Here is a 27718-nt window from a genome sequence, read left to right as displayed (position 1 = left end):
TTTTAAACCTGCTGCCTATTAATTTCATTTGGTGACCCCTAGTTCTTGTCGGATGCATTCGGTGGAAAATACAGTGGGGAGATTTATATACACACAGAGAGAACATGAAACAATGGGTTTTATCATACACACTGTAAGGAGAGTGATCACTTAAGATGAGCTATTACCAGCAGGAAGGAGTGGGGGGAAGGAGGAAAACCTTTTGTAGTGATAATCAACATGGGCCATCACTACAAAAGGTTTTCCTCCTTCCCCCCACTCCTTCCTGCTGGTAATAGCTCATCTTAAGTGATCACTCTCCTTACAGTGTGTATGATAAAACCCATTGTTTCATGTTCTCTCTGTGTGTATATAAATCTCCCCACTGTATTTTCCACCGAATGCATCCAATGAAGTGAGCTGTAGCTCACGAAAGCTTATGCTCAGATAAATTTGTTAGTCTCTAAGGTGCCACAAGTACTCCTTTTCTTTTTTGCAAATACAAACTAACACAGCTGCTACTCTGAAACTAGTTCTTGTGTTATGGGAAGGAGTAAATAAGGGCTTGTCTACACTTACCGGGGGATCAATGCACGGTGATCGATGCATTGGCGGTCGATTTAGTGGGTCTAGTGAAGACCCGCTAAATCGACAGATTGCTCTGCCATCAACTCCTGTGCTTCACCTGAACGAGAAGTGCAAGGAGAGTTGACGAGAGAGCATCTCCCATGGACATAGCGTAGTGTGAACCCTGCGGTAAGTAGATCTAAGTATGTCAACTTCAGCTACATTATTCATGTAGCTGAAGTTGCTTAACATAGACCTATCTCCCCCTGTAGCGTAGACTAAGCCTAACATTTCCTTATTTACTTTTGCCACACCAGTAATGATTTTATAGACCTCTATCGTATTCCCCCTTAGCAGTCTCTTTTCCAAGATGAAAAGTCCCAGTCTTTTTAATCTCTCCGCATCTGGCAGCCATTCCATACCCCTAATCATTTTTGTTGCCCTTTTCTGAACCTTTCCCAAGTCCAATACGTATTTTTTGAGATGAGGTGACCACATCTGAACACAGTAATCAAGGATTTATATCGAGTCAATATACTATTTTCTGTCTTATTATCTATCCCTTTCTTAATGATTCCCAACATTCTATTCACCTTTTTGACTGCCACTGAACATTGAGTGCATGTTTTCAGAGAACTATCCACAGTGACTCCAAGATCTCTTTCTTGAGTGGTAACAGCTAATTTAGACCCCATCATGGTCCAAAATAAAATAAATCCCAATTACAATGTAACATGGTCAACACATTTGAACCTGTTTGGGGCTGTCCTTGCTAGATGGTTTAGGCTCTGTTGTCCTCCCAGATGAGGTTTTTGATAATGGCCGCTGCATAGTTTGATGCTGGTTGATCCTAGGAAGATTATGAGAAGAGCTACTTGCCATCCTAGGATACAAAAAGCATTTCAGGATGTAATTTTTTAACTTCTCATTTTGTTTCCAGCATACCTCACAATACAGAAGGATTAATGGTGGGATTTTCCAGAAAGTACAGTGTTGGTCTAACTTTAGTCCCACTGAAGTCAATGAATTGAGGTCAATGCTGAATGCTTTTAAAAATCCCACCCAAACCCTTTATATGTGATAATGGAGGGGATATTTCAGATACTTTAGCAATCTATGAATCAGGTTGAAAAATTGAAAAAAAAAAGTCTTACCTAAAATTTTAGGTAGCTTTTTTAAAAGAAAATGAAATTCCACCATTTAGTTTCCAGCGTGCTCACTGGTGTGTTAGTTTAGCACCTCCAGGGTATCAGAGCATTTGTGTAATAGTACCATGTTTTACTTTTGGGGGGGGGGGGAATCTTCTGTCCAGTGCCCAGCCCAAACGACTTTTCCCTTACCTTCTTGGTTTTCCTCCATTTCTTGGTTGCTGTTTATTTTCTGCTGTGGCAAAATAAATATTGAAATTAGAAATAAATAAAAGTGGGATGCCATGGTCAAGGAAGAAAGAAAATTTCATTCTATTTTTTCTTTTAAAAACATTTTTGAGTGAACCTTGTGCTTGTGAAAGTTGGGAGGTTATGAAGCTCAGAAACTAAAGTCACCTTATAAAGCAGGTACAACATTGGTAGTAACAGAGTAAAGCTGCCAAAGTGCCTCAATCCTGATATGACTAGTGGAGAAAGTAGTTCAGGTTATTAAGTCTTTAGTTCCATTCAGTCTTTGGACTCTCTCCTGAGACTACAAACAAGGTGCCAAATCAACATTGGTTACTGTGATATGGACCTTTCTTTACTAGGAATTGGATTGAGCCCACTAAACTCATTTAATATACAGCATTGAATAGCCATTGGACAATAATAACTTTTACCCATTGTCTAAGTAGGACAGATTTAAGGTTGCAACCAACAACACTTAAGAGTCCATCCTTAGGACTAAGGTGCTGTCTCACACCATTTTAATCACTCTGCCTTAAAGCTCCCAACCTGCAACATGCCATCACAACACAAATGTCACAACCTGATGATGTGCTATCAACCCACAAGTTATTTCAGGAACTCTTAGAAAATAAGATTTACACACACACACACACACACACACACACACACACACACACACACACAAATCAGAATGTGAGGTCACTCAAAAGCCTGGATTAGAACCAGTGACCAGAGATGAAAGGTTCTGTACCTAATTAGCATTCTCCCCCTAGTATCTATAGATAGAATATTATGAGGGACAGATTCTGATAATCCTCAAGGCACTGATTCAGTGAGACTGTTTGGGAACTGAGCCATTACTCAGTCTGAGTAAGGGAATCACAATCTGGCTGTAAATATGATCTAACAAATGCTCTGCAATGGGACCCAATATCCTTGATTTGCAATTAATTCCATCATTTATACATTGTAGGACTGACCTTTTTGAAACTGATTCCAAACACTAGATCCTGTTTGTAAATCTTTCTCACATGCACACACTACTTGCTTCCAGCCACTCCTGATCTTTTACATCATTGTGAATGTCAGTATGACTGGTGTGTTTTAAAAGCATTTAATCCATGCAAGCGTTATTTTTATATGCTTCAGTAGTGTCCCATTTACCTGGGATCTTCAAACTTCCTAATAAGCTTTTGAAGCAACTGAAACTGCTTGGAGATATTCTCTGCTCACTCATCCCCTTCTCTAACAATCAACACTCTCCATAACTTTGCCTCTGCTTTTATTGTTGTTGCCTTCTGTAACCCACTTACTCCTTAAGTTGCACACAAGTTCAAGAACACTCAAGATCTCATGGTCTGATCTCAATATGTCTGTTCTGAGTTGCCTTATACAGTATTGCCTTTGCTTGTGCCTCTGGTGTACACGTCTTTTGGAGCAAGGACCTGTTATTTGCTTGGTACATACCATTTAGTGTAAAGCATTGTGTTACATTAAATTTAATAATAAATAATAATAATGGTGGGAATAAACTTTGAAGAATGGTCTTAGATGACCTCTAGACTACAATCTTTCCCTTTAGTTATTCATTTTGTATTTGAAAATAAAATCAGAAGTAGAGCATTCTTAATATTGTTACCCAAAGAGGAAAAAAAATGAGAAAATATCTATATACTATTTTGCACTTAGATATTTTTTTACCTGTAGATCTCAAAATTGTTTTAAAAAGATGGATAAAACATCATCATACCCATTCATACAGATAGGAAAAGTGAAGCACACAGAAGTGAGAGACTGAAAAGGAAACAGACCGCAGGTCTCCCGAATCCCAATCCCATGTTCTAACCACTAACCCTTTAGCTCTATAATTATTTGGGGACAGAGGAAATAATATTAAATAGGGATAAGTCTGAGAAGCGTCAGGTATTTTAGTGCACACATATTTTTAAAATTATGAGAAACAGAAGTTGGAAAGCTTTCTTTTTGGAACACAGTCACATACCAGTGTCTAGGGCCTTTTTGGTAATTTTAGGGTATTTCTGGAATTTTACATAGTAATAGCTTTCATATTCCATCAAAATAGTCTCAAGATCAACGTTGTCACAAACTTCAAAGCGGCGTAAAGCTAATTTGGTTTCTTGTTCCAAAGCATTTGCAGCATCAACGTACCTGGTCATTTCAAAAGAGCAAAGAACGTAAAACTGAATGTCATTATTTTATAAAATTCTTTGAGAGAAATAGCACACAAGGAAACATGTTATAGTTCAAACTGTGGCAACCCTATATAACTAATAACCAGTAACAATTATAAGCACTTTTCATTCACAGGCCTCAAAGTGCTTCCCAAAAGTTCAATATAAGATCACATTGCAAGTTAGTAACAGAGCTGTGACTAGAACCCAATTCTGTTGACATCCAGAATTGAATCCTATCCACCCAACCATCCTGCCTCATTATTATTAGCTTATATCAATTAATTTAAAAACAAATAAGAATAACCAGTGTGGTACATTTGGCCCTTGATCTTCAAACCATTGTGCAAATATTAACCAATTAATCCTCATAATGCCCGAGAGACTTGTCTGCATTTTACTGATGGGGAAACAAAGAGAAGACCAGATTCTGATGTCAGTTACATCAGTGTAAACCTAGAATAACACTATTTGAATAAATTCCTAGCTATACAAGATTCACACTGTTGTAATGGAGATCAGAATCAGGCCTGCAGAGATGAAGGGGTAAATATTCAAAACGGCTGTGACGTGGGCTGGCAAATTTGTACCTTCCCTTTTGCACCCATAAAATCAAAACCAGGTGCAAATCGTACAACCTATACTTATTACCTCATTTCAATGCAAAAAATCACAGAATTAAAAGCTGAAGAACCAAGATTTTCATGGGGGCAATTTTTTGCAACGGCAAATTATACCAGGAAAAGGAAGGCCAGCACTTTTGAAAATTTTATTCAGTTGCTTGTTCAAAGTCACACAATAAATTGATGAAAGTCAGGATAATCCCGATTCTCAGTCCCAAATTTACTCCATTAATATAATTACATTTTCATACAAAATATATTTATATCCTTTTAAAACCATATATGTACGTCCTTGTGTGTTACTGTACCTTCCATTAAAAGTAATAGAAATTGTGCCTGTGCGCAGCAAGTCACACGCTACAAACCAGCTACAGAATTTGGCAGCTCAATGCTGATATACCTGATGTAAGCCCACCCTCAACCTCCTCTGTTGTCCTTGTCCACTAAGCAAAATAACCAGACATTTTTTACTTCCTCAAATAGCTTTTTTACTTGCCCCAGATTTCTGTGAAATAGGATTATTTTGGTCTCGGGCTGTTTAAAACTCTCTTATTTTTGTTTACACATATTTAAGTCCAGCATCTCATGAACATTTGGGAGAAAAGATGTCTTGGTTAAAAATTCAGTTCAGATGTGAAAGTTCACAATTCCCATTTCCTAAGCCCACAAGAAACTCTCCAGCAAAACCAAAAGACCTAACTTGATATTCCTAGTATTAATAGTAAACGCAAGGAGGAAGCTTTTTTTTTTTTTTTTTAAACCTTTCAGATCTTTGTTACACATCATAAAGGGCACAACCCCAATTTAAAAAAAACAACAAAAAACCCCCCACACCTTTACAGATGATTGCAAAAAATTTCTAAGTAGCACCAGATACAAGCTTTTTATTTTTATTCCATACATTGAAATAAAATGAATTTAAAAAGTAAAATATTCATGTTATATGCTAGTATTAGACACATTGCAGAGCAATATAATTAGCAGACCAGACCTTCCATTGCATCCACTAGAGGGCAGAAATGAACATCATCTTGAAAGGCCAGAAACACACCAAATATACAACTGTAGCATATTTTTGTTTAGGTAACATACCCTTCCTCTGTTAAATAATGCAAAATTAGAATGAGAAGATTTTTTCGACGAGCTTCTGTCCGCATCTCATCCTGTGAAGGAAGATAGAATTCTAGATCAAATGTAATGATCAGATTCTATTTATAGCTACAAACAGCATTGAAATGTAGTCTGTCCAAATAAATCCAATTAAAGAAAGACAACAGTATATAAGAACTATAAAACAGCTTGCCGTCAAAAAACAGAAGTAAAATGGTTTTCCACTGTAATTTTCTGAACACTATCAGGCATCCTGGACAGATAAAAGCTTTTTCATAGAAACAATTAGTTTGAATTAGAAATTCCTTTTACTGTTTGTATTTTTGTGAAATTCTGGGGTTTACCTGGGCCAGTACGGGGTTTGGTTACCATCCGGTAACCCTGGGTGTCTTGTGGTTGTGCAACTTTCATCCAGAGTTCTAACCCTAACAGATTACCCCCAGCACACAAGCCTCAACCTGGCTTTGCCCAACCTGGTTACTCCTTGAAGGCTGACTTTGGTATGATTCCAGCCCCGAATTCATCCCAAACTCATCCTACAGCAGGGACCAGCCCCTCTCACTGGACCCTCACAGAATAAATGTTAGGTTCACTACCTTTACAGAGACAGTCAATCACTCCAACCTGTTAGCTTTCTAGAAGCACACACTTCTCTGAACTTGTATAGCTCTGACGATTTATAATGAAAGCAAAACAAGTTTATTAGCAAAAGAACATGGATTAAGTGATACCAAGTAAAAGGGATAAAAGGTAGAAATGATTAAAAACAAATAAAAGTGAAAACACGCATCCAAAAGACTTTAAAAAAAAAAAAAGAAATCTAGCATGATACAGCCTTTGTTCAAGATGGTTTCTCTCACCCACTGCAGGGCTGGAAACTAGGACCACAGGGGTCTGGGACTGCTGATGCCTCCACATCACCACTGGAGGTTAAGGCTGGGCTCCCATGGGAGAATCATGAAACTCTGGAAATACCGCCCAGCAGGACCTGAGTGGCAGCTCCTCACAGCCCACCGATTGGTTGGTACCCGTGCTTAAATCAGGAGGCCATGAAGGGGAGCTGTCCGAGCAACAGCACAGACTGCATGCCTGTTTCTGCTCCAGACCCCGCTTGTGATAGACTCTAGACTCCAGCTTTTGACCCTGATTTGACCTCAACTTTGCTCTTAATTTGCTGTCTGTAACCTGGTGCCTGGCCCCAATTTTCTGGTAACCTGACCCTGTCTCCTGACACTTGATTCTCAGTTTGCCTTCTGACCTGTCTTGAACTTTGACCTCTCAGTAACCTGACCCGGCCTGCCTACTGACATCTGAACCTTGGTCTGCCCTCTGGCCTGTCTTAGACTCTGACCTCTCTGTACATAACTTGGCCCGCTTCCTGTTCTGACCAATAAGTTTGTCCTTGTTGTGCCAGTTTGCTCAGACTACCTTTGGTCCCCCCCAAAGCCATCCAACCCCTCCACAGATGATGGAGAGGACAAGCCACCCTCCAACCAACAGCACCCTGTTGGCCTGGGACCTATATGATCAAGCCACCTGTCTGCAGCCCCAAGCTACACAGCATGCACTTGAACCACAACTCAGTGCAAATAACTTACCTGGTCGCTGGCTCCCGTGGCGCTGCTCACTGTTGACGCACAGACCCTGCGTGAGCAGCTCGTATGCTTCCAGGGAGAAGCAGTGACACTACATGTCCAAACAGACCATGCATTACCTGAACCAGCCCTTAGGGTGTCATTGCCCAAATGGTTGATCAAGGATTGTCAGAAATACTGGGATTTCCTGAACCAATGCAGGCTATTCTTCCTGCTCTGCCTGAGCACACCCCACAGAGCAAACTAAGGTGCGGCTAGTAGTCAGCCCGCTCTCTGGCAAAACGCTTGATTGGGCCTGTCACCAGTTGGAGCAGACCAACCCTGTGCTCTCCTACTGGGACGCGTTCCTGTAAGCTTTTGCAACCATCTTTGAAGGCCCGCATCACATCCACTTTGCAAAGGTGGCCCTCCGGAAGCTTCTTGAGTGGCAATGGCCAGCCACCACCTCCATCACCCACTTCCAAAAGCTTGTGGCAGATGTTGAATGGAATGAGGCAGCCTAACCTTACCAGTTCCAGTTAGGGCTCAATGATGAGGTCAAAGACGAGTCCTGAACCCATGCAGGTCAACCTGACATCTGATCCCGGAGTAGAGAGAGCATCGATGACAGCTGAACCTTTGTTTTTACTGTGGGGGACTAGGATATGCTCTTGCCTCCTGCCCAGCTCAGAAGAACTCAGGAAATGGATCAGCCCAGGGCCAGCAGAGGGGGTGAAGTCTGGGCACTACTAGAGTTTAATGCTACAGAATCATGCCTCTGCCCTGGAAACCATGGTGTTGCCCCACATTTCCAATTCCTACTGCAGTTGCATGACTTGTGGCATGCACAGCAGATTCCCTCCCCGCCCCCAAAATTAGCAATGACAGACTCCAGGGCTGCTGCAACTTTATAGATTTTGAGGCAACCAAACCCTCCAGATTCCTCCTTCAGCTGAAACCCACACAGTACCTGGTGCAGATGATTGATGGATCTTCGGGACTGGTGACTCAAGAGACCATCCCGTTAGAGGTCATAATGGAAGAACACTGAGAAACAATGTGCTTTGATGTGACCAGCTCTCCATTCTTCCTGAAAATTCTTGGCATTCCTTGGATGAATTGGCAGGACCCATGTATGTTTGGGTGGTGGTGGTGGAAAATTAGCTTCCCTTCTGAATACTGTCAGAAAGCATGCTTCCAATGAAGCAACTTACCCCCAACTGAACTACACCCAGGGTCCTAGAATAGGAGGAGACCATCAGAAGCGAAACCCTGGAAAGTGGGGACTTGCCAGACAGGAGTGGCTCCAGGCCAGAACCTCAGCCTCCCTGACAAGTACTGCGACTTCCTGGATGTGTTTGAGAAGAAAAATGCAGACTCACTAATCCCATACAGACTACAACTGCTGAACAGACCACCAGCCCTGGGCAAAAGTGCCCTACGGATGAAAATACTCCATGTCTGAACCAGAGCTGGAAGCGCTAATTAGGTATACCCAGGAAAAGCTCGCCAAGGGCTTCATTGGCGATCCAACACTCCAGTGGGGCACCAGTCCTCTTTGTGAAGGAGAACAACAGGTCACTATGCCTCTATGTGGACTATAGTGCATTGAACAGAGTGATTATTCATAACCAATACCCACTGCCTCTCATTCTGGAACTTCTGGACCGCCTGACAACTGCCAGGATAGTCATGAAACTAGATCTACAGGGAGCATAAAATTCAGCATAAGGCCCGAGGATGAATGGAAGGTCGTTTTTCATACCCAATATGGGCACCTGGAATACTTGGTGATGCCATCTGGCTTAACTAGCGTTTCTGCAACATTTCATAAGTGATGTGTTTAGGGATATCCTGGATCGGTACATGATAATCTACTTCGACAATATTCTGGTGTTTTTCAAGAACTTGCAGCACTACCACCATGTTCCGTCTGTTCTGGGAAGATTACAGAAGCCTGGTTTGTACGCCAAACTGGAAAAGCGCACCTTCAACCGGTCCATCATTGAATTTTTGGAGTACATCATTTCCCCAGAGTGAATCCAGATGGATCCACAGACTTTACTGTGGAACTCCCAGCATCTGATGGCCAAACATTTGTGGACTTCCTGATCCAAATGGCCCACTTCATCCCCTGCAACCAGCTACGTTCTGCTGAGACTACTGCCCACCTCCTACTGCAAAATGTGGTATGGCTCCATGGGTTTACTGACCGCATAATTTCTGACCAAGGCTCACAGTTCACCTCTTGCTTCTGGCACGAAGCATTTAGGCCAGGGGTGGGCAAACTACAACCTGTGAGCCGCGTCCGCCCCGTCAGACCTTTCAATCTGGTCCTCAAGCTCAGGGAGTGGGCTCAGGGGCTTGCCCTGCTCCACCCGCCCAGTGCTCCCCAACCCCCAACTCACAATTCCTGGATGAGTACCATCTTCCCACATGCAGAGTCACACTGCGCAGGTGTGGGCAGCACCGCTTATCCAGACTTCACTGAGTTGTTTCTGGGATCAGAAACCCGCCCCTCCGCGCCCAATCCCTGAAGCGCTAGCCTCCTCGCACCAGCCTCTGCCCAAAACTGGCCAATGATCAAGGCCAGCCACATTGCAGGATACTGCCCCTAAACAAGTCCAATTAGGAACCAAAAATCTCCTTCACTGACCAATTCCTGAGGCATTGCTCCTCCGAGAGACTCGCCTCATTCCTCATCAGCCAATCACCGTAGCCTGGACCTTCCCAGTATCCTATAGCCACACCCTCGAGACTCTTGAAACCACCCAGGGGCCGCACCCATCCTAGCCACTTTGGTGTCACTGCTAGCAGAGCCCCTAGGAGTCCCCATTACCTCTCCTGTAGAGCCCTCCCCCCCGTGCCACACCCCATGACTCCCCCTCCCCCCACCTCCGCAATTTCATGAGCATTCATGGCCCGCCATACAATTTCCATACCCAGATATGGCCCTCAGGCCAAAAAGTTTGCCCACCCCGATTTAGGCTATGGACATCCACACATCCACCTGCATTGCATACCACCCCCAAACACATAGACAAACTGAACGGGTGAACTAAGTACTGGAGCAGTATTTGAAATGCTTTGTAAATTAAGATCAAGACAACTGGTCCATGATCCTGTCATATCCAAATTTTTCTTACAGCACCAGCTACCATGCCTCCACAGGTCAAAGTCCCTTCTTTGCTAATTATGGATTCCACCTCCCTTTCCAGCTGCTGCTACCGACTGCGACCAATAGATTCACCTCATTGAGGAAGAGCTCAAAACCACTTAAATTAAGAAGTGAAGGCCTATAAGAGGCAAGTGACCATCAGCAACAAGAAGCTCCAGTATTTACGGTATGCCAGTTGTGGCTCGCTGCCAAACACCTCCAGACCAGGTGACCCTCCCACAAATTGGACCACCCGTTCCTTAGACCCTTCCCAATATGACAGCAGATTAACCTGGTGTCATGTTCCAGGATGCAATCCAGACCAGTGAGGGGTTGTGTCACCTCCTGCCCCTCGACCTTAGGTTCCTCACAATGCTTTACTGTTGTAGCTCTAGATCTGGACCTCTCACAAACAGCCTACCAGCATTCCCTGAGTGTCTGTGTATAGCTACAGCTCTGACCCCACCAGGCTCTCAGCAACACACCTGCCACACTCTGGCTTCCAGCAGCCTTAGTTACTACCTGCAGGGTAATTCCAACACACTCCGAATCCCAAATTTCCCCCCAAACCTGTTTTCTGCACTGTCCAGGATGTCCATGGCTCCTGTAAAGGGTCAATATGCAACAGTCTGCTACCTTAATTGGAGTTAGCCAACAGTTCAGTTTAAACACAACACTGGATAACTTTTGATTAAAAATAAAAACAAGTTTATTTAACTACAAACAGATTTTAAATGAGTACAAGTATCAGAAAAGGTTACAAGAGAAAGTATTTTCGAGAAGCTAAAAGTTAAACTAGACTTGGTTCAAGATAAAATCCTTACCACATGCTCCCATAAACATTGCTGACCAAATTCTGTGATCATGTCCCCTCCCAAAGTCAAAAGGTTGGTTCCTTTGTCATCTTAGATGAAAGAAAGAGAGGAAAGAAGAGAAAGAAAAGATAGATAGATATAACCTGGGGTGTTTTTGACCCTCACTTTTATAGTCCAGTCACACTTTGACATGCATTCTCCTAAGGATTACCCCTAGATAAAGTTCCTTCCCACCGTGAGGGTGGAGACACGAAGTATCGTGGTGAAAGAAATTTCATGCTATTACTTGCTAAAGTGCAGATCAATCTGATCCTGCCCCCGTCATTGTTGCCAAAGAATTGCCACTTGACAGGTGATGACCAATCAACTATGACACCTGACTAGAGGTGTTAGCTTGTCCTTTGTCTCTGAGGAACCAGTTTACCCCCCTTGCTGTCCCGAGGATCCTCATTATCTCAGTTTACATACAAGTAGAAAACACACATTTCTGAGTTTAAGACCTATTTAACAACTTCTGCCCATGGGTTTAAACGTGCTATCATCATACAAGGGCATTCAGAACTTTACATATAACGTTGCTACATGCATTTCACCATTATTAGTATTGACTAGTGAGTTATTAAATTTTCAAATGATATCTCGCAAGGCATATTTTGTACAAACATTATTACAATAATGGATAGGGTGTGAATACAGGAGTACATTCAGTCACAGCCGGTCACCTTCAGACTCTAGCTTCCCCAGTCTCTCAAAATACACTGTTTTCCATGTTTCCCTTCTGAAATCCATCAGCTGAAATCCAGGTCACAAGGAATACCAAGTACATGTCATCCTTGATTCCTGATAGACACATGGCCGTTTGTACTATCTGGTGGACTGGGAAGGCTACAGCTGCAAAGAGCACATTTGGGAGTTTGTCTCCCATGACCACATCCCTGACCTGGTGGAAGAATTCCATAAGGCTCACCCAGACAAGCCTTCGGCACCAGCCCAAAAGGGGGGATGATGTAAGAACCTGCAGGGCTGGACCCTGGGACAATAGGGATTCTGGGCTGCTGACACCTCTGCAGCATCACTGAAGGTTTAGGGTGGGCGCTCTCAAGGGAGGACCCTGTGAGATTAGACTCAGCAGGAAGTACTGCCCAGCATGACCAAGTGGTGGCTCCTCATAGCCCACTGCTTAAGTACTGGTACCGACCAACCAGGAAGCCACAAACAATACAGAATGCCTGCTTGTCTCTACTCCAGACCCTGCTTGCAACAGACCCTAGATTCCAGCTTCTGACCCTGGTTTGTCCTCAGCTTTGCTCTTTGATTGCCCTCTAATTAACTTCGTGCCTGACCCTGCCCACCTCCTGATACCTGGCTCTCAGATTGCCATCTGGCCTGTCTCGGATTCTGTCCTCCCAGTAACCTGATCCTGCCTCCCTCTTAATGCCTGAACCTCTGTCTGCCCTCTGACCTATCTTGGACTCTGACCTCCGGGTGCCTGACTCCCATCTTCTGCTCTGACCACTAGGTATGACGGCCCTTGTTCTGGCTGTAACACAGTCTTCTTTCCAGCTTTTACTGGCCAGGACTCATCATGAAGATCAACTCAGTTGGTTCCTTTGTCTCCTAAGATGAAAGATAAAGATGGGAGTCATATCACCAAAGGACTGTCTTTGTCTTACAAAACACAAAGACCTTCTGGGGATTCAGTCTCCTGCGTCTCTCTGGGGTGCAGGAGTCATGTTAATTCTGGCCCTTGAGTTCAGGATTAGGATAACCCCAGCTGCTTTAGGTCAAAGCTTTTGTTTACTGCTAATATGTAAACTGAGGTAAACTCACATTCCTTTTTCTAGGACAGACCTGTTTATGACCTTTACTTAGGCCAGGCTCGGTGGTCTTAAACATGTTCTAGTAACATCATACATAGGGAATTCATAATTTCACCTATAATGTGTCACACACATTTTACAAGGATAGTAATAAAAAGTGTATTAGCTTTTATGTGATACCTCACAAGACATATTTTGTATAATTACCGCAGCAGTGAGAACACAAAGGTGCCCAGGGTCACAACTTTGTATTGGAAAGACTAGCTTACTCAGTCATGCAAGTGTTGCAAATTATACCTGATCGGTCACGCACGGTTCAAGTTTTTAGGCTGAGGCACCAAAAGCCAGGTCCAGATCTGCAGAGTTTCCAGTCTGTGTTTAATGTATTACGCTCGAGCGTGGTGCCCCCCCGCTAGTCAGGAGGGGACACCGTATACAGTTTATGCAAAGTGTATATACCATCTGACATCGCGTGCTGCCCTCGTGCATCGGCACCCTTAACCAATGAATTCCATCCTCACCCCCATCCTCAGCCACTCTCTGGTGAGTGCTTTCTCGTGTTCTGAGAATGTCAACAACTTTATCATTAAAACGGAACATGCAGTTACACAACGTGCCTCGCATACCACAAAGACAGGAAGGACAACAGTTTCAAGGCCTGAAACGATTCCCCAAATGTGCTGCGGTCTGTGCTGAACAGTTTCAAGGCCCGAAATGATTCCCCAAATGTGCTGCGGTCTGTGCTGCACAGACAGTGGCTGGCGCCAAAAGGTGCCAGCTCTACACATATTAGCTTTTCCCTCAACAGTCCTCCCTTTTTTTTTGTACGTCAGTTAACACTATATAGGAGCTGAGTAACCACGATGAAGGACTAATAACTGCGAATAACACATTTTACAACATTGAAGGCATACAAATAACACGGCAAAGAAAACAGCAATCAATATGAACATGTACAGAGCACGTCTTCCCCAGACCCCGAGATCCGGCATCCATGATGTGAGCCAATTCCATACTTCCTGCAATCCAGTACTGGTATTATCAAGACCGATATGATGAAATAAAGTCGCCTGTTGCTTGAGGATATGGATATCAGTCTCTACCCTATGGTGTTGATTTATAAAAACACAACAGCTGGAGTTAACTAAAGCGCAAACCCCACCCTGATTAGCGAGGAGGTAATCTAATGCTAAGCGATTTTGCAGGGTTGTTTGAGATAATTGTGTGACTTCAGTTTGGAGGGCAGATAAAGCATCTGCAGTGGCATTGGCCATCTGCTCTAAGGCAGCAGAAATATTAACTATAGCTTTTTCTAGCTCACTTACTCCTAACCATGGCAGAAACCAGCGCACAAAGGAATGAAAACCCGTGGGCCGCTCGATAAGGGAATTAAAAGGGATACTTCGCCGATCCCTCCATACTATATTGCAAATTTCTTTTCGTGTTAGACTCTGATAAACTGTTACAGCAGGGATTATTGCTCCTAGGGTGCAGGTACCATACCATCCTACTGGAAGAACTTTATAGGCTGTGTGGTTACACAACCAATACCACCCTGATCCTTCAGGGATGGGCCAAGGGGCCCTTGAATAATTTGAAACGGTTGCCTTCCCCGAACTAATTTTGATAGTACGATTGCACCCCATAAAAGTTCCTACAAAATTCCCATTTTCAGGATTCCAATTTCTTCTAACACAGATTGCATAATTGCCCTGGGCCACCATGTCAATAGACCATGTTTGAATAGTGATATTCCAATGAAAGGTAGTATTAGCCCATAATGTAGACAACCGCGTTTCATTAGTAGAGATAGGGACCCCCATCAATGGAATTCCTTGACTAATATATGTGGGGGTATGGATACATATCCAACATTGTGTTTGATTTATATTCTGCGTAATAGCCCGAGTCAAATTCAAAAAACTATTACCTGCCCACCCTTGTACTGGACTTGGGAGTACGGGGAAAAGCCCCCGGGCCAACCATACCAATAATAACATCCGCCCCGGTACCATACAAAAACCCCTATTCCCAATATACAAGTCCAAAAGAGAAATACAAGAAGTCCTGGTGGGCTGTGAAGATTCCAGTAATTGGAGGGTTCGGTCCACGGGTTGGTTGTAATATTCATCCGTGGAATGGTTCGTACGCTGGATCACTCGGATCCTGGGGAGGCGCTGTCGCTGCTTTAACGTAGTTGTGGTGGATCCACGAGCTCTTTCCTGCAACCTTTAAAGCAGAATAAGTACATAACAGAACTTGATACGGCCCCTCCCACCTGGTTCCAAGGGGTCTGTGCGGGGAATCTTTTTTACCATAACCCAATCCCCTGGCTTAAATGAGTGAATTTGCAATCCCAACGGTGCAGTTTGATACAATTGAGCTTTAAATTGATTATCAATCAGCTCCTTTTGTAACCTAGCAACATATTTGGCCAGAGTTTCGTCACCATCCAAGAGACTAGCATGTGCTGGAACGTAGATTAATGGAATTAAAGCGGGTCTACCAAATAACACCTCAAATGGGGACAGGCCCAGGGGCATGCGCGGTGTCCGCCTTATATGCCATAAGACGATTGGCAGGATTTCCGGCCATTTAAGTCCAGTTTCCTTACAGAACTTTGCTATCATTGTCTTTACTGTTCGGTTCATGCGTTCCACCTGACCAGCAGACTGAGGGTGATACGGAGTATGTAATTGTCGAGTGATTCCCAAACATTTATACAGTTCCTCCAAAATTTTCGCAGTAAAGTGCGAACCTCGATCTGTATCTATAACTTCAGGAACACCAAACCTAGGTACAATATCCTTCATTAGAAACTTAACTACAGACCTCGCATCTGCTTTCCTCGTCGGTACCGCTTCAGGCCACCCAGATAGCTGGTCCACTATAACGAGAAGGTGATGGAATCCTGAACACTTGGGCATGTCTGCATAATCCATTTGCAGACGCTGAAATGGGAAATTCGCCCAAGGTCTCCCCCCCCGCGAACTGGCATCAGACTGAGTCATAGCAGAGAATGCCAAACAAGTTGAACAGGATCCAAGAATACGCTTCACCGCAGGATAAATGTGTGGTGTCGCCCAGGATTGGAGTATGGCAGCCACTGTGCCTTGAATACCAGCATGGCCCAGGGAATGAAAATAATGAGCAGCTGCCAGTAAATAATGACGGGGAAGAATAGGTTTGCCCCCGATTCGCCAAATTTTGTCCGCGCCCTCCACACCCTCCCAACTTTTCCACTCGCCCAATTCTTCCAAGGATACATCAGTGTACATTAATGTCCAATCCGCAGGTGGGAAAGACCCATCCAAGGGGAGGGTAACCGACACAGAAAGAGGTTGTAGAGTTGCCACTTTTGCGGCTGAATCAGCTAACGCGTTACCTTGAGAAACAGCACTATCGGAGTGCTTGTGTGCATAGCAATGTACCACTGCCACCTGGCGTGGAACTAAAATAGCTTCTAGCAACGCGGCAATCAAGGGACCATTAGCTATTTTTGCACCTGATGAAGTTAGAAATCCACGCTGTTTCCAAAGCTGGCCTGTAGCATGACAAACTCCGAAAGCATATCTCGAGTCTGTGTAAATGGTAGCAGTTTTTCCCGCGGACAATAAGCAAGCTCTCGTGAGCGCATACAACTCTGCACCCTGGGCACTAAATGATGGTGGTAAAGGAGCGGCTTCTATAACATCGGTCTGGGAAGTCACTGAATACCCCGAAACCCGATAGCCATCTAAATAATATGAGGACCCATCTGTGAAGAGAAGCAGATCGAACTCCATTAAAGGAGAATCTGTTAGATCCGGGCGGGGCTTACCATTCTGGGTGACGACGTCCATACACACATGATGAGGGGTGCCATCCTCTGGGAGGGGTAACAAAGTCGTTGGATTAAGAGTGTTGCAGCGGCGTAGAGTGATGTTATCAGCGGCCAACAAAATTAGCTCATATTTATGAGCTCGTTGTGGAGACAACGCCTGGGTAGAATGCTGTTTTAAAAGAATTTCAACCTCATGGGGGACCCAAACAGTCAGGGGATGTCCCAGAACTATGGGTCGCGAACGCTCAACCATGATTGCCGCTGCGGCAATCGACCGCACACAGGAAACAGAGCCCCGGACAACAGGATCCAGCTGTACTGAATAATAAGCTATGGGGCGTGGGCGGTCTCCAAGATATTGTAGGAGGACTCCAATAGCCACTCCCTGTTGTTCATGACTAAAAAGAAAAAATGGTTTACCGTAGTCCGGGAATCCCAAGGCGGGCGCCGTAACCAAAGCCTTTTTAACCGCTGTAAAGGCAGTCTCCCTCTCCATAGTCCAGGAAATCGGGTCGAGGGTTGATGACGTGGTAGCTTGGACCAGGGGTTTTACCAGTTCTCCAAATCCCACGATCCAAGGTCGACAAAAGCCGGCAGCCCCTAAGAAAGCCCGTAACTGTCTTTTTGTTGTCGGGCGCGGGTAATCCTGGATTGCCCGCACTCTATCGGGAGATTAGACTCTTAATTGGCTCCCCAGGCCAAATTACAAAACCCAGATAAATTACCTGATTTAGGCACAGCTGTAACTTGGATGGGGACGCACGATGACCTTTATTCGCTAATGCAGTAAGTAAAACGACAGAATCAGTTAAACATGTGCTATAGTCCAAAGAGGCAATCAACAAATCATCTACATACTGAACCAAAACCGAAGAACCGGGCAAAACAATGTCCTTCAAATCTGCTGTGAGAATGCGAGAAAAGATAGTAGGGGATCCAGAGAATCCCTGGGGGAGCCGCGTCCATGTTAATTGCTGACCTTTCCAGGTAAAGGCAAATAGATATTGGGAATCCGGGTGCAAAGGGATACTAAAAAACGCGGCACACAAATTGACTACAGTAAAACAAGTGGCCAAGTGAGGAATTAATGTCAAAATAGTACTCTGGTCAGGAACAACTGGATGCGGGGCTATAACGTAGTCATTAATAGCGCGTAAATCCTGAACAAACCGATAAACCGGGTGCCCGTCAGTTCCTGGTTTAGGTTTTCTTACCGGAAGGATGGGCGTATTACAGGGTGAACTACAAGGAATCAGAATTTCTTGTGCCAAGTAGCTGTCAATAACACGTGAGATACTCTCCTCCGCTTCCCTTGGCAAGGGATACTGCTTCACGGAAGGGGGCGGCCCATCTTTAGTTGTTAGACTCACCGGAACCGCACATTTAAGGAGACCCACATCAGTGGAATTTGTACTCCATAAAAAATGGGGAACACTAGACAATTCAAAGGGTACACTGGGAACAGACGTAGTCAATGTCATAAGAGAGGCAACTGTCGAATCTGGAACAATCAGACGAAGCCCCTCAGGAGCACAATATATATGTGCTCCTAATCTCGTCCCAGAAGGTTTGCTGGGCCCTCCGGCATTATAACAAACCTATGGGATAGCTTTAGAGAACCAAGCTTAATGGGGATAGGGTAAGATAACCGAGCTGGGCAGGGGTTTCCTTCTATACCTTGCACCCACACCTTAGTATTAGACATGGGCCCTGGCACAAACGTTATAGTGGAAAGGGTGGCTCCTGTATCTACCAAGAAAGGCACTAAACGTTCCCCAATTTGCAGGTAAATTTGTGACTGCATTCCGAGGTCCCACTCCAACTCTCCCCAAATTCCCAAAATCTCTGCCTCCAGTCACTGGGGGTCAATTTGATTCAAAGGGTTGGTGGGAGGATACACTTGAGAAGTCTGGGAAAAACCGGACAGGCCATTGTGCACTGGCTTCTGCCAAGGGGCCCCCTTTGGGCGGAGGGGACATTCCCTTTTCCACTGTCCTGGTTGTTTGCAGTAGTTACAAGTGCCAAATTTAGTATTTACCCAATTTCCTCTTGGCTCTGTTCGTCCCCGCCCCCTGCCTCTCGCCCCGCCATGCTCCTGCCAATTCTGACTCCCAACTGGGACCTGCAACGCGGCTGCCAACATACTTCCTTCTTCTGTTTACGCTTTTCCTTAGCTTTCTCCTCGTCCCTGCCATTAAACACGAAAGTGGCCAAGCGGACTACTTCCTGGAGAGGTTTCCCTGGCCAATCAGGCACATGTTTAGAGAAATATTTTCTAATGTCTGGGGCTGCTTGATCGACATAAAAGGAAACCATCATTGGACGGTTTGTCTCTGCTTCTGGGTCGACGCCGCCGCCGTATATGCGGACTCGTTTCGACAAGCGGGCTAGGAAGGCAGAGGGATGCTCAGTGACCTCCTGCTGACATTCACGAATTTTAGACCAATTAGCTGACTTACTACCTGCTTTACGCACCGTCTCTAAGAGACCGTCCCTGCCTGCTTTAAGGAGGTCCATTTGGGCAGAAACATTAGGGTTCCAACCAGGATCAACAAGGGGCCAGGCAGTACGAACATTATCCTCTCCTGCCCAGCGCTTATTGGCATCCAAGATGGAATACTTCTCATCGGGAGTAAAAAGTGTGTCCAAAATTACCTGAACATCCCCCAAGGCAGGATTAAAAGCAGTAAACACAGATCGAATCGTTTGTAATACCTGTTCCGGATCATCACGCAGGCGAGGCATCTGCTGTTGCCATGTTAACAAGTCGCCTGGGCCAAAGGGGCGGTGCACATAGGGGAAAACAACTTGTTCACTTCCGTCCACCGTATGGGAGACAAGAGGTTGCTGAATAAGAGGGGCTTGCAAAGCAATCGGTGGATCCAGAACGGGTCCACATAAGCAGGGAGGCTGCGACCGGGAGGATTGCGGGCATGAATCAGAAGGCTGAGAATAAGCTGGAGGAAAGGGAGAAGAAGTAGGCAGAGGATCGGGTGGGGCCGAAGACCCCTGGGACAGATAAGAAAAAGAAGAAGTAAGAGGACGTCCTTTCGCACGCGCATAAGCCCAATTGTCCCATACATACCAGTAATCCATCTGGGCTGGAGCCTTATCTTCCAGCCTCTTTCTCAACGCAGTCAATATTTCCCCTGCAAATGACCCGTCAGGTGGCCATTGCATAGATACCTGAGGAAGGGCCTGAATTACTGGCCATTCTACTTTACATAAAACAATAGTTTTCTTCTTCTTTAACCCATGGGTGCCTGAAATATTCTTCCAATTCTCTAGAATTTCCGCCAAAGGGGTCCCCTTCTTAATACTCTGCCCAGAGCCCATAATTGGGCAACCGAGGGGACACCTAATGTGCCACCTTATCGTCCGAGCGACTATTCGTGTTTCCCCCCCGTCGGAATTCTCCAAGGTAAATTCACCTTTTGCCGGCTAGAGCTGTCTGCGAGGAGGAACGTGACCTCAGTACGCCTTTTGTGATGAGCCTAAAGTCCCATCTGGGTCGCCAAAACTGTTGCGAATTATACCTGATCGGTCACGCACGGTTCAAGTTTTTAGGCTGAGGCACCAAAAACCAGGTCCAGATCTGCAGAGTTTCCAGTCTGTGTTTAATGTATTACGCTCGAGCGTGGTGCCCCCCCCGCTAGTCAGGAGGAGACACCGTATGCAGTTTATGCTAAGCTTATATACCATCTGACATCGCGTGCTGCCCTCGTGCATCGGCACCCTTAACCAATGAATTCCATCCTCACCCCCATCCTCAGCCACTCTCTGGTGAGTGCTTTCTCGTGTTCTGAGAATGTCAACAACTTTATCATTAAAACGGAACATGCAGTTACACAACGTGCCTCGCATACCACAAAGACAGGAAGGACAACAGTTTCAAGGCCTGAAACGATTCCCCAAATGTGCTGCGGTCTGTGCTGAACAGTTTCAAGGCCCGAAATGATTCCCCAAATGTGCTGCGGTCTGTGCTGCACAGACAGTGGCTGGCGCCAAAAGGTGCCAGCTCTGCACATATTAGCTTTTCCCTCAACACAAGAAATCGCTTCTTAAGAAAATTAACCATTTTGAACCACTGCAAGACCAGACAACTCTTAAAGCAGAGTGAACAAAGTAAGGTTTCCCCATAACTCAGGCAGGGAGTCAGTTCCATATTTACATATATTCCTCAGCACAGATTCATATGAAAGGCCTGAGTAGTATTAATACTTCACAATAAATATTTAAATGATCCCGCTTATCCTAAAGTGCGCTACAAAATATTTACATACATAATCACACAGAAGTAGCTGCAAGTGAGTGAAGGAGCACTACACAGTATATTGTATAACGCACACTAGCGAGAGGGGAAAGTTCGGCAAAGACACTCACATTTTCCTTCTGATGAGACGTATCAGAAGGTCTTCAGTGCCCATACAGACCAAATATGCCTTCAGTTTTTAAGATCTTACTGGAAAAAAAAACAAAACTATAAACTGTAGGGAATGTATCTTAGAAAGAAGAGGTTTGCCAACCTATCTGGGATTTGAACCTGTAGCTACAGGAAGATCAGATATTTCTAAACCCAGACTTAGGCAACTAAGTTAATAGCACCAGTTTCCATTAAAGTTTGGAAGGCATCTAAATGTGAACAGTACAACTCTGGCTCCCATTTGGTTAAAAAATAAACATACTTATTTAACATCAATATATAATATGCTGAACAAGTGATCCTACTTAGTATTTTTTGAATGCAGTGAAATCTGTCCTAAAGAATCACCCAAGGGCTTGCTTGTCTAACAGAGTCTGATCTTTAAGGACTTAATTTTCAAAGATGGAACTTCCTGCTGTGTGTAAACAATTGCATGTGTCTGATCTGCATGTGCAAATGCCACTTATGCACATACAAATCTGGTGTGAGTAGCTAGACAAATGAATAGCTAGACTCTTAACTGGACATTGTGTGAACTGAAGTGGTATTTACTAGGGCTGTCGATTAATTGCAGTTAACTCATGCAATTCAAAAAAAATTAATCATGATTAATCACACTATTAAACAATAAAATACCAATTGAAATTCACTAAATATTTTTGGATGTTTTTCTACATTTTCAAATATATACATTTCGATTTCAATTACACAGACTGCAAAGTATGCAGTGCTCGATTTATATTAATTTTTATTACAAATATTTTCACTGTAAAAATGATAAAAGAAATAGTATTTTTCAATTCACCTCATACAAGTACTATAGTACAATCTTTTTATTTTTTTTTTATGAAAGTGCTTTTGTGTTACATAATTGCACTCAAAAACAAAATAACGTAAAACTTTTGAGCCTACAAGTCCACTCAGTCCTACTTCTTGTTCAGCCAATTACTCAAAACAAGTTTGTTTACATTTGCAGGAGATAACGCTGCACACTTTTTGTTTACAATATCACCTGAAAGTGAAAACAGGCGTTCGCATGGCACTGTTGTAGCCAGTGTCACAAGATATTTATGTGCCAGATGTGCTAAAGATTCATATGCCTCTTCATCCTTTGGCCGCCGTTCCAGAGGGCATGCTTCCATGCTGATGATGCTTGTTAAAAAAATAATGCATTAATTAAATTTGTGACTGAAATCTTTGGTGGAGAATTGCATATCTCCTGCTCTGTTTTACCTGCATTCTGCCATATATTTCATGTTATAGCAGTCTCGGATGATGACCCAGCACAGGTTGTTCGTTTTAAGAACACTTTCACTGCAAATTTGACAAAACGCAAAGATACCAATGTGAAATTTCTAAAGATAGCTACAGCACTCAACCCAAGATTTAAGAATCTGAAGTGCCTTCCAAAATCTGAGAGGGATGAGGTGTAGAGCATGATTTCAGAAGTCTTAAAAGATCAACATTCAGATGCAGAAATACAGAACCCAAACCACCAAAAAAAGAAAATCAACCTTCTGCTGGTGGCATTTGACTCAGCTGATGAAAATGAACATGAGTTGGTCCGCAATGCTTTGGATCATTATCGAGCAGAACCCGTCAGCATGGATGCATGTCCTCTGGAATGGTGGTTGAAGCATGAAGGTACATCTGAATCTTTAGCACATCTGTCACGTAAATATCTTGGGACGCTGGCTACAACAGTACCATGGAAATGCCTGTCCTCACTTTCAGGTGACATTGCAAACAAAGTGGGCAGCATTATCTCCTGCAAATGTAAACAAACTTGTTTGTCTGAGCGATTGGCTGAACAAGAAGGAGGAGTGAGTGGAACTGTAGGCTCTAAAGTTTTACATTGTTTTATTTTTGAACGCAGGTTTTTTTGGTACATAATTCTACATTTGTAAATTCAACTTACAAGTTACACTAGCACATGTATTCGCTTGACAGCCCGAGTAGTTCCACATGGAAATTAGGTTTGTGTAAATGTTAATCTTGGATATCAGGAACAAAATTTGAACCAATTGTATACAAAACCTGGGGATATGTGGAAGTATTCACTTAAGATGGGACTGTATTCACTATTAGAGGTGACTCTCAATGCAGGTTTCACTATATAACATTTACTATAAATAAAATACCAGTGCTACAATGCCTTAGGGAACAATCCTCCCCCTTGTTCCTTAAAAGGCAAAAGGACAGGATAAAACCATGACTTCTAGCACATTGCCACATTGTTCCCCCAGAAGGTGGGCCCTGTGGCAGAATGGATCTGGAAGAGGAAGTGTCCAGCCAAAGTGGTAGAGAATAAATCTGCAGGAGATAAAACCACAAATCCTTGACCTATCCACGCTAGAACCTGCCCCTATGTGTCCTTTAGTGCCAAAGCACTAATTCCTGCTGCATCTGTCCATCTGGAGTTCATAGACAAGCCATAGAGTTACCACTGTTCATAACTACTTATGATTTATCATTTTAAGTCCTAACAGACATCAAGAAGGAATCTGTATGTAGAAGGATAGTTCCCCTTTGTCTTCTGGAACTGTGCACTATCACAGCAACAACAGAAAGAAGAAAGATACCAAAATATGGTTTTGGGTGGTGTAACATACTGCATAGCCAGGTTTCAGAGTAGCAGCCGTGTTAGTCTGTATTTGCAAAAAGAAAAGGAGTACTTGTGGCACCTTAGAGACTAACAAATTTATTTGAGCATAAGCTTTCATGAGCTACAGCTCACTTCATCGGATGCATTCGGATGAAGTGAGCTATAGCTCACGAAAGCTTATGCTCAAATAAATTTGTTAGTTTCTAAGGTGCCACAAGTGCATAGCCAGCCTTCCTCTCCTGGGGTCAGATTAGAACTATTCCGCTCCCCTCTGCACTCTGCAGCATGGAGGGTACCATATGACTGTATCAGGAAGAGAGCCTGAGACATAAGCCCTTTTATCTGGGCTAAAGTAGTGGTCAAAGCTTTGCTAATATAAAGCAAAGTCAGCAAGGCTGTAAAAGCAGGAGTCATGCTCTGCCTGTGTACATGCTCACAGAGCCTGGCAAGAACAGGGCTGGTATTGCAAAAAACGCACACATTCTTAAGAAAGCCTAGGCACAGCAAACTCATGCAAACGCATTCCAGAAGGATGGTACAAGAACACCCTGATACCAGGTATGTTATAAACATGCCCCCCAAAAATAAAAGGAACACACTCTTAAAGATGAGGTCAGGATGACAACATAATGGATAGAGATGTTTTGATCGAACCAGCATGTACAAGGTAATGTGTGGTAACAATCCACGTCAGGGGGCAGTAACTAACCACGTCAGAGGGGCAATACATAACTTGTTTGTATTGGTGTATAAAATGGAGTCTCAGAGGGAATGTCTTTGGTCAGCTGACGAGGAATGGAAAGTCCCACCATTCACTGAGCTGCGTCCATTGTCATGGGTATACATGTGCTAGTGTAACTGTAGACATTGATCTGGGGAGCTAAGACCACGGTTTGTCGACAATAAACCTGGCTGGGTGCCTTTGTACCTTAACGGACCCTGTGGTCATTAGGCAGTTTGCTTGAGGTCTGCTGTGTCAGCTACCTGCAGAGAGCTGGGATGCCACGCAGAGAGAGAACACAAATGTAGCCAAACATCTAACGACAATGCCATTCACCTTCTGATTTATGTATTTGAGATAATATGGTCAGTTACTTTATTTTAAAGCTGGTGACTATCGCTCTGTTTGTTCCAGAAGGCTTTTATTAATTTGTAGAAAAACTGGGAGGCAAGGGAGAGGGTCATCACAGCTATCATATCTTTTCCCTTGGAAGTTTGATTTAAGTGCAGAGCCATCTAGTGGAAAAGAGGAAAACATTTTTACATGAACTCTTCCCAGGATGTGAAAAGTATTTCTCATTTTACTGGTTTCTCATTTTACTTAAGTGATGGTGTATAAGCTTAATTTCAGATTTCTAAAAGGGAGAAAGATGAGGCAGTTCAAGAAAGAGGCATTAAATTACAATCCAAGCTCTAACACTCCATATTTCTGTTGCCTTGGGAAAGTTACACCTCCCTCTGCCTTAGTTTCCCTCTCCTTATTACAAGTACAATAATACTTTCCTATCTCCAAGTGGCATTGTGAAGATTAATATTTTATAAAGCACTTTGAGGATGAAAAGTACAGATTATTATTGAACTCTAGTCTGGGGTAATTTGCTTATACAATCACAAGTACATTGGCAGGGTTGCTGAAAGAAGACGGATTAACTTTGTGGCATGTTCTCAGCAAATAAAAACAAACCTTGGCACAGGTGTGATGAGGGATTCTCTCACAGATAGTGTTTTGAAAATAATCTTAAAATCGGGGCCCTTTTACAATTCATCCTAGAAGACTTGTCTTTCTGTAATTACAGTTTGAGGGGTGGGAAAGGGGTTGGAGTTATTACTACTGGAGATGCCGGGGGTGGGAGGGATTGTGGTGCCCCCCACCCCCTTATATTCATTAGCCCAATGGTAGAGCATTTACCAAGGCTATAGGAGACTCAGGTTCAAATCTGACCCTAGGGCTCCCACCTCCCAGGAGAGTGCATTAACTCTCAGAGCTGTAGGGTATTCTGGGGGGATTTGTCCCAATCTCTCCTGCTGAAGTGGTTCCACTTGATAGAAACATTTAAATATTCACTGAGCCAGAGACAGCATGAATGATTCTACAACCTAGTGGTTAGCACATTCACATTGGAGACCTAAGTTCCCTTCCCATTCCCGTGGTGGCACCACCTCCTCCGCTGTTTCTTGTGCGGGGACCGATCTGGTAGGCATGCTCTAAGGCTGTTTACAGTGCTGTTGCTCCCACTGTTGATAGTGATGGTAGGCCTTTTTACCAAGAATTTCCCCATGAAGAAGCCTCCTAAAAATGAAAGGGTAGTTTAGTCTCCATGGCCCATTCATTGTTTGTCTTCTGGTGAAACTGACACTAAGAGTGCAACTTGTGATTGTTAATTTTGTGGTATAGAAACCTGTCCACTGAGAACTTAGCTAAGGGCTTGTCTACACAAACAATTAATTTTTCAAGCTGGATTGTGCATCTACCCAGCACTAGCCTGCTGTGGAGCAATGGTCCATGTGGACCCTCCTGAGGCACATTAACTGTCCATTAATGTGCTCTGACCTAGTCCCATTTCAACGAGGACTAGATCAAAGCGCATTAATGAACTATTAATGCATGTCAGCAGGGTCCTCACAGACAGTCCACAACAGGGAAGCGAGGCATAGCTTCACCCCCCCAGCTTTCCACAAAACTAAATGTTTGTGAACTAAATGTTTGAACTAAATTGTTTGTGCCTCAAACAAGCCCTAAGACTCCGAATCATCTCCAAAAATATAGAGATGCAATCCTCTGATCCCAATCCTGTGACATGCTGACGAGCCCCACTGAAGTCAAAAGGAGTTGCAACCACTGAAAACCTTACAGGATGGATCTTCTATTGCATAACAAATCTAATGAACCACCCCGCCCGGTCTATTCCATACTAGCATACAGCCTGAAAGCAAACTTTGACAAACTACTATCACACCAAGGACTTCAGCTCTGGTTAGCAAGGAAGTGGTAAATCTAATACATGTGTGACAGAAAAGGAGCACTTACAAGTAAAAAGTTATTTAAAATTCAGTTTAGCTTTATAGTGATTTAGCCTTGCTGTTTAATTAGTATTTAGAATAGCATGTTGTTTATAGTCATTGGTATTTCAATAGACATTTAAGTGTTTAAAGTTTAATAAGCTCCTATTCTTCGAAGAACAAAAAATGTGCGTAATTACATTTTCAATTACTATAGAGAATTTTTTGGGTCCATGCAATTAATAAAAGCTTAAGGCACTTAAACATGATCTTGTTTTAAAAGCTAAATAGCTGAGCACTTCACTAATTAGCTGCAACACTTAGTGTTTTTTTCTAAATTAACAAAAAAATGTCATGTATTCGTTTCTTTGTAGCTGTTAAAGACGCATGAGTTTGTAAACCAGTTTAATTTTAAAACTGAGCTGTTTCCATATTTAATTCCAAATCTTTTTTTTTTTTTTTTTTTTTTTTTTTAAAAGGTACAGCTTATGGGTCAAATTAGTTTCTGGTGTAGCTCCACTGATTTCAGGGACTTCAGTGTAACTCCACATACACCAGGGATTAATTTAACTATAATTCTTCATTATTATTTGATCCTAATTTTCTACTTTATAATGTATATTACAAATAAAAAATTAGAAGTACTTGTTG

General features: G+C 43.5%; 1 protein-coding gene across 6 annotated transcripts in view; it reads right to left on the bottom strand.

Annotated features, from left to right (window-relative positions):
* Positions 1–27718, bottom strand: part of KATNAL2 (katanin catalytic subunit A1 like 2) — a 76312-nt gene that overhangs the window by 42579 nt on the left and 6015 nt on the right. For 2 of the 6 annotated variants that reach the window (XM_038403825.2, XM_043514349.1), the window contains exons 2-5: positions 5833–5903; positions 3928–4094; positions 1887–1929; positions 1300–1429 (exon numbers count right to left, since the gene is read on the bottom strand). In XM_038403825.2, the coding sequence (XP_038259753.1) occupies positions 1300–1429; positions 1887–1929; positions 3928–4094; positions 5833–5903 (411 nt within the window). The remainder of the gene's footprint in view (positions 1–1299; positions 1430–1886; positions 1930–3927; positions 4095–5832; positions 5904–27718) is intronic. The other 4 variants (XM_043514347.1, XM_038403826.2, XM_043514348.1 and 1 more) reach the window with 4 other exon arrangements.

Source organism: Dermochelys coriacea, chromosome 5, assembly GCF_009764565.3.
Source record: "Dermochelys coriacea isolate rDerCor1 chromosome 5, rDerCor1.pri.v4, whole genome shotgun sequence".
NCBI lineage: Eukaryota > Metazoa > Chordata > Testudines > Dermochelyidae > Dermochelys > Dermochelys coriacea.
The sequence above is the reverse complement of the archived record's forward strand: the minus strand, read 5'-3'. Positions and strand labels throughout refer to the sequence as shown.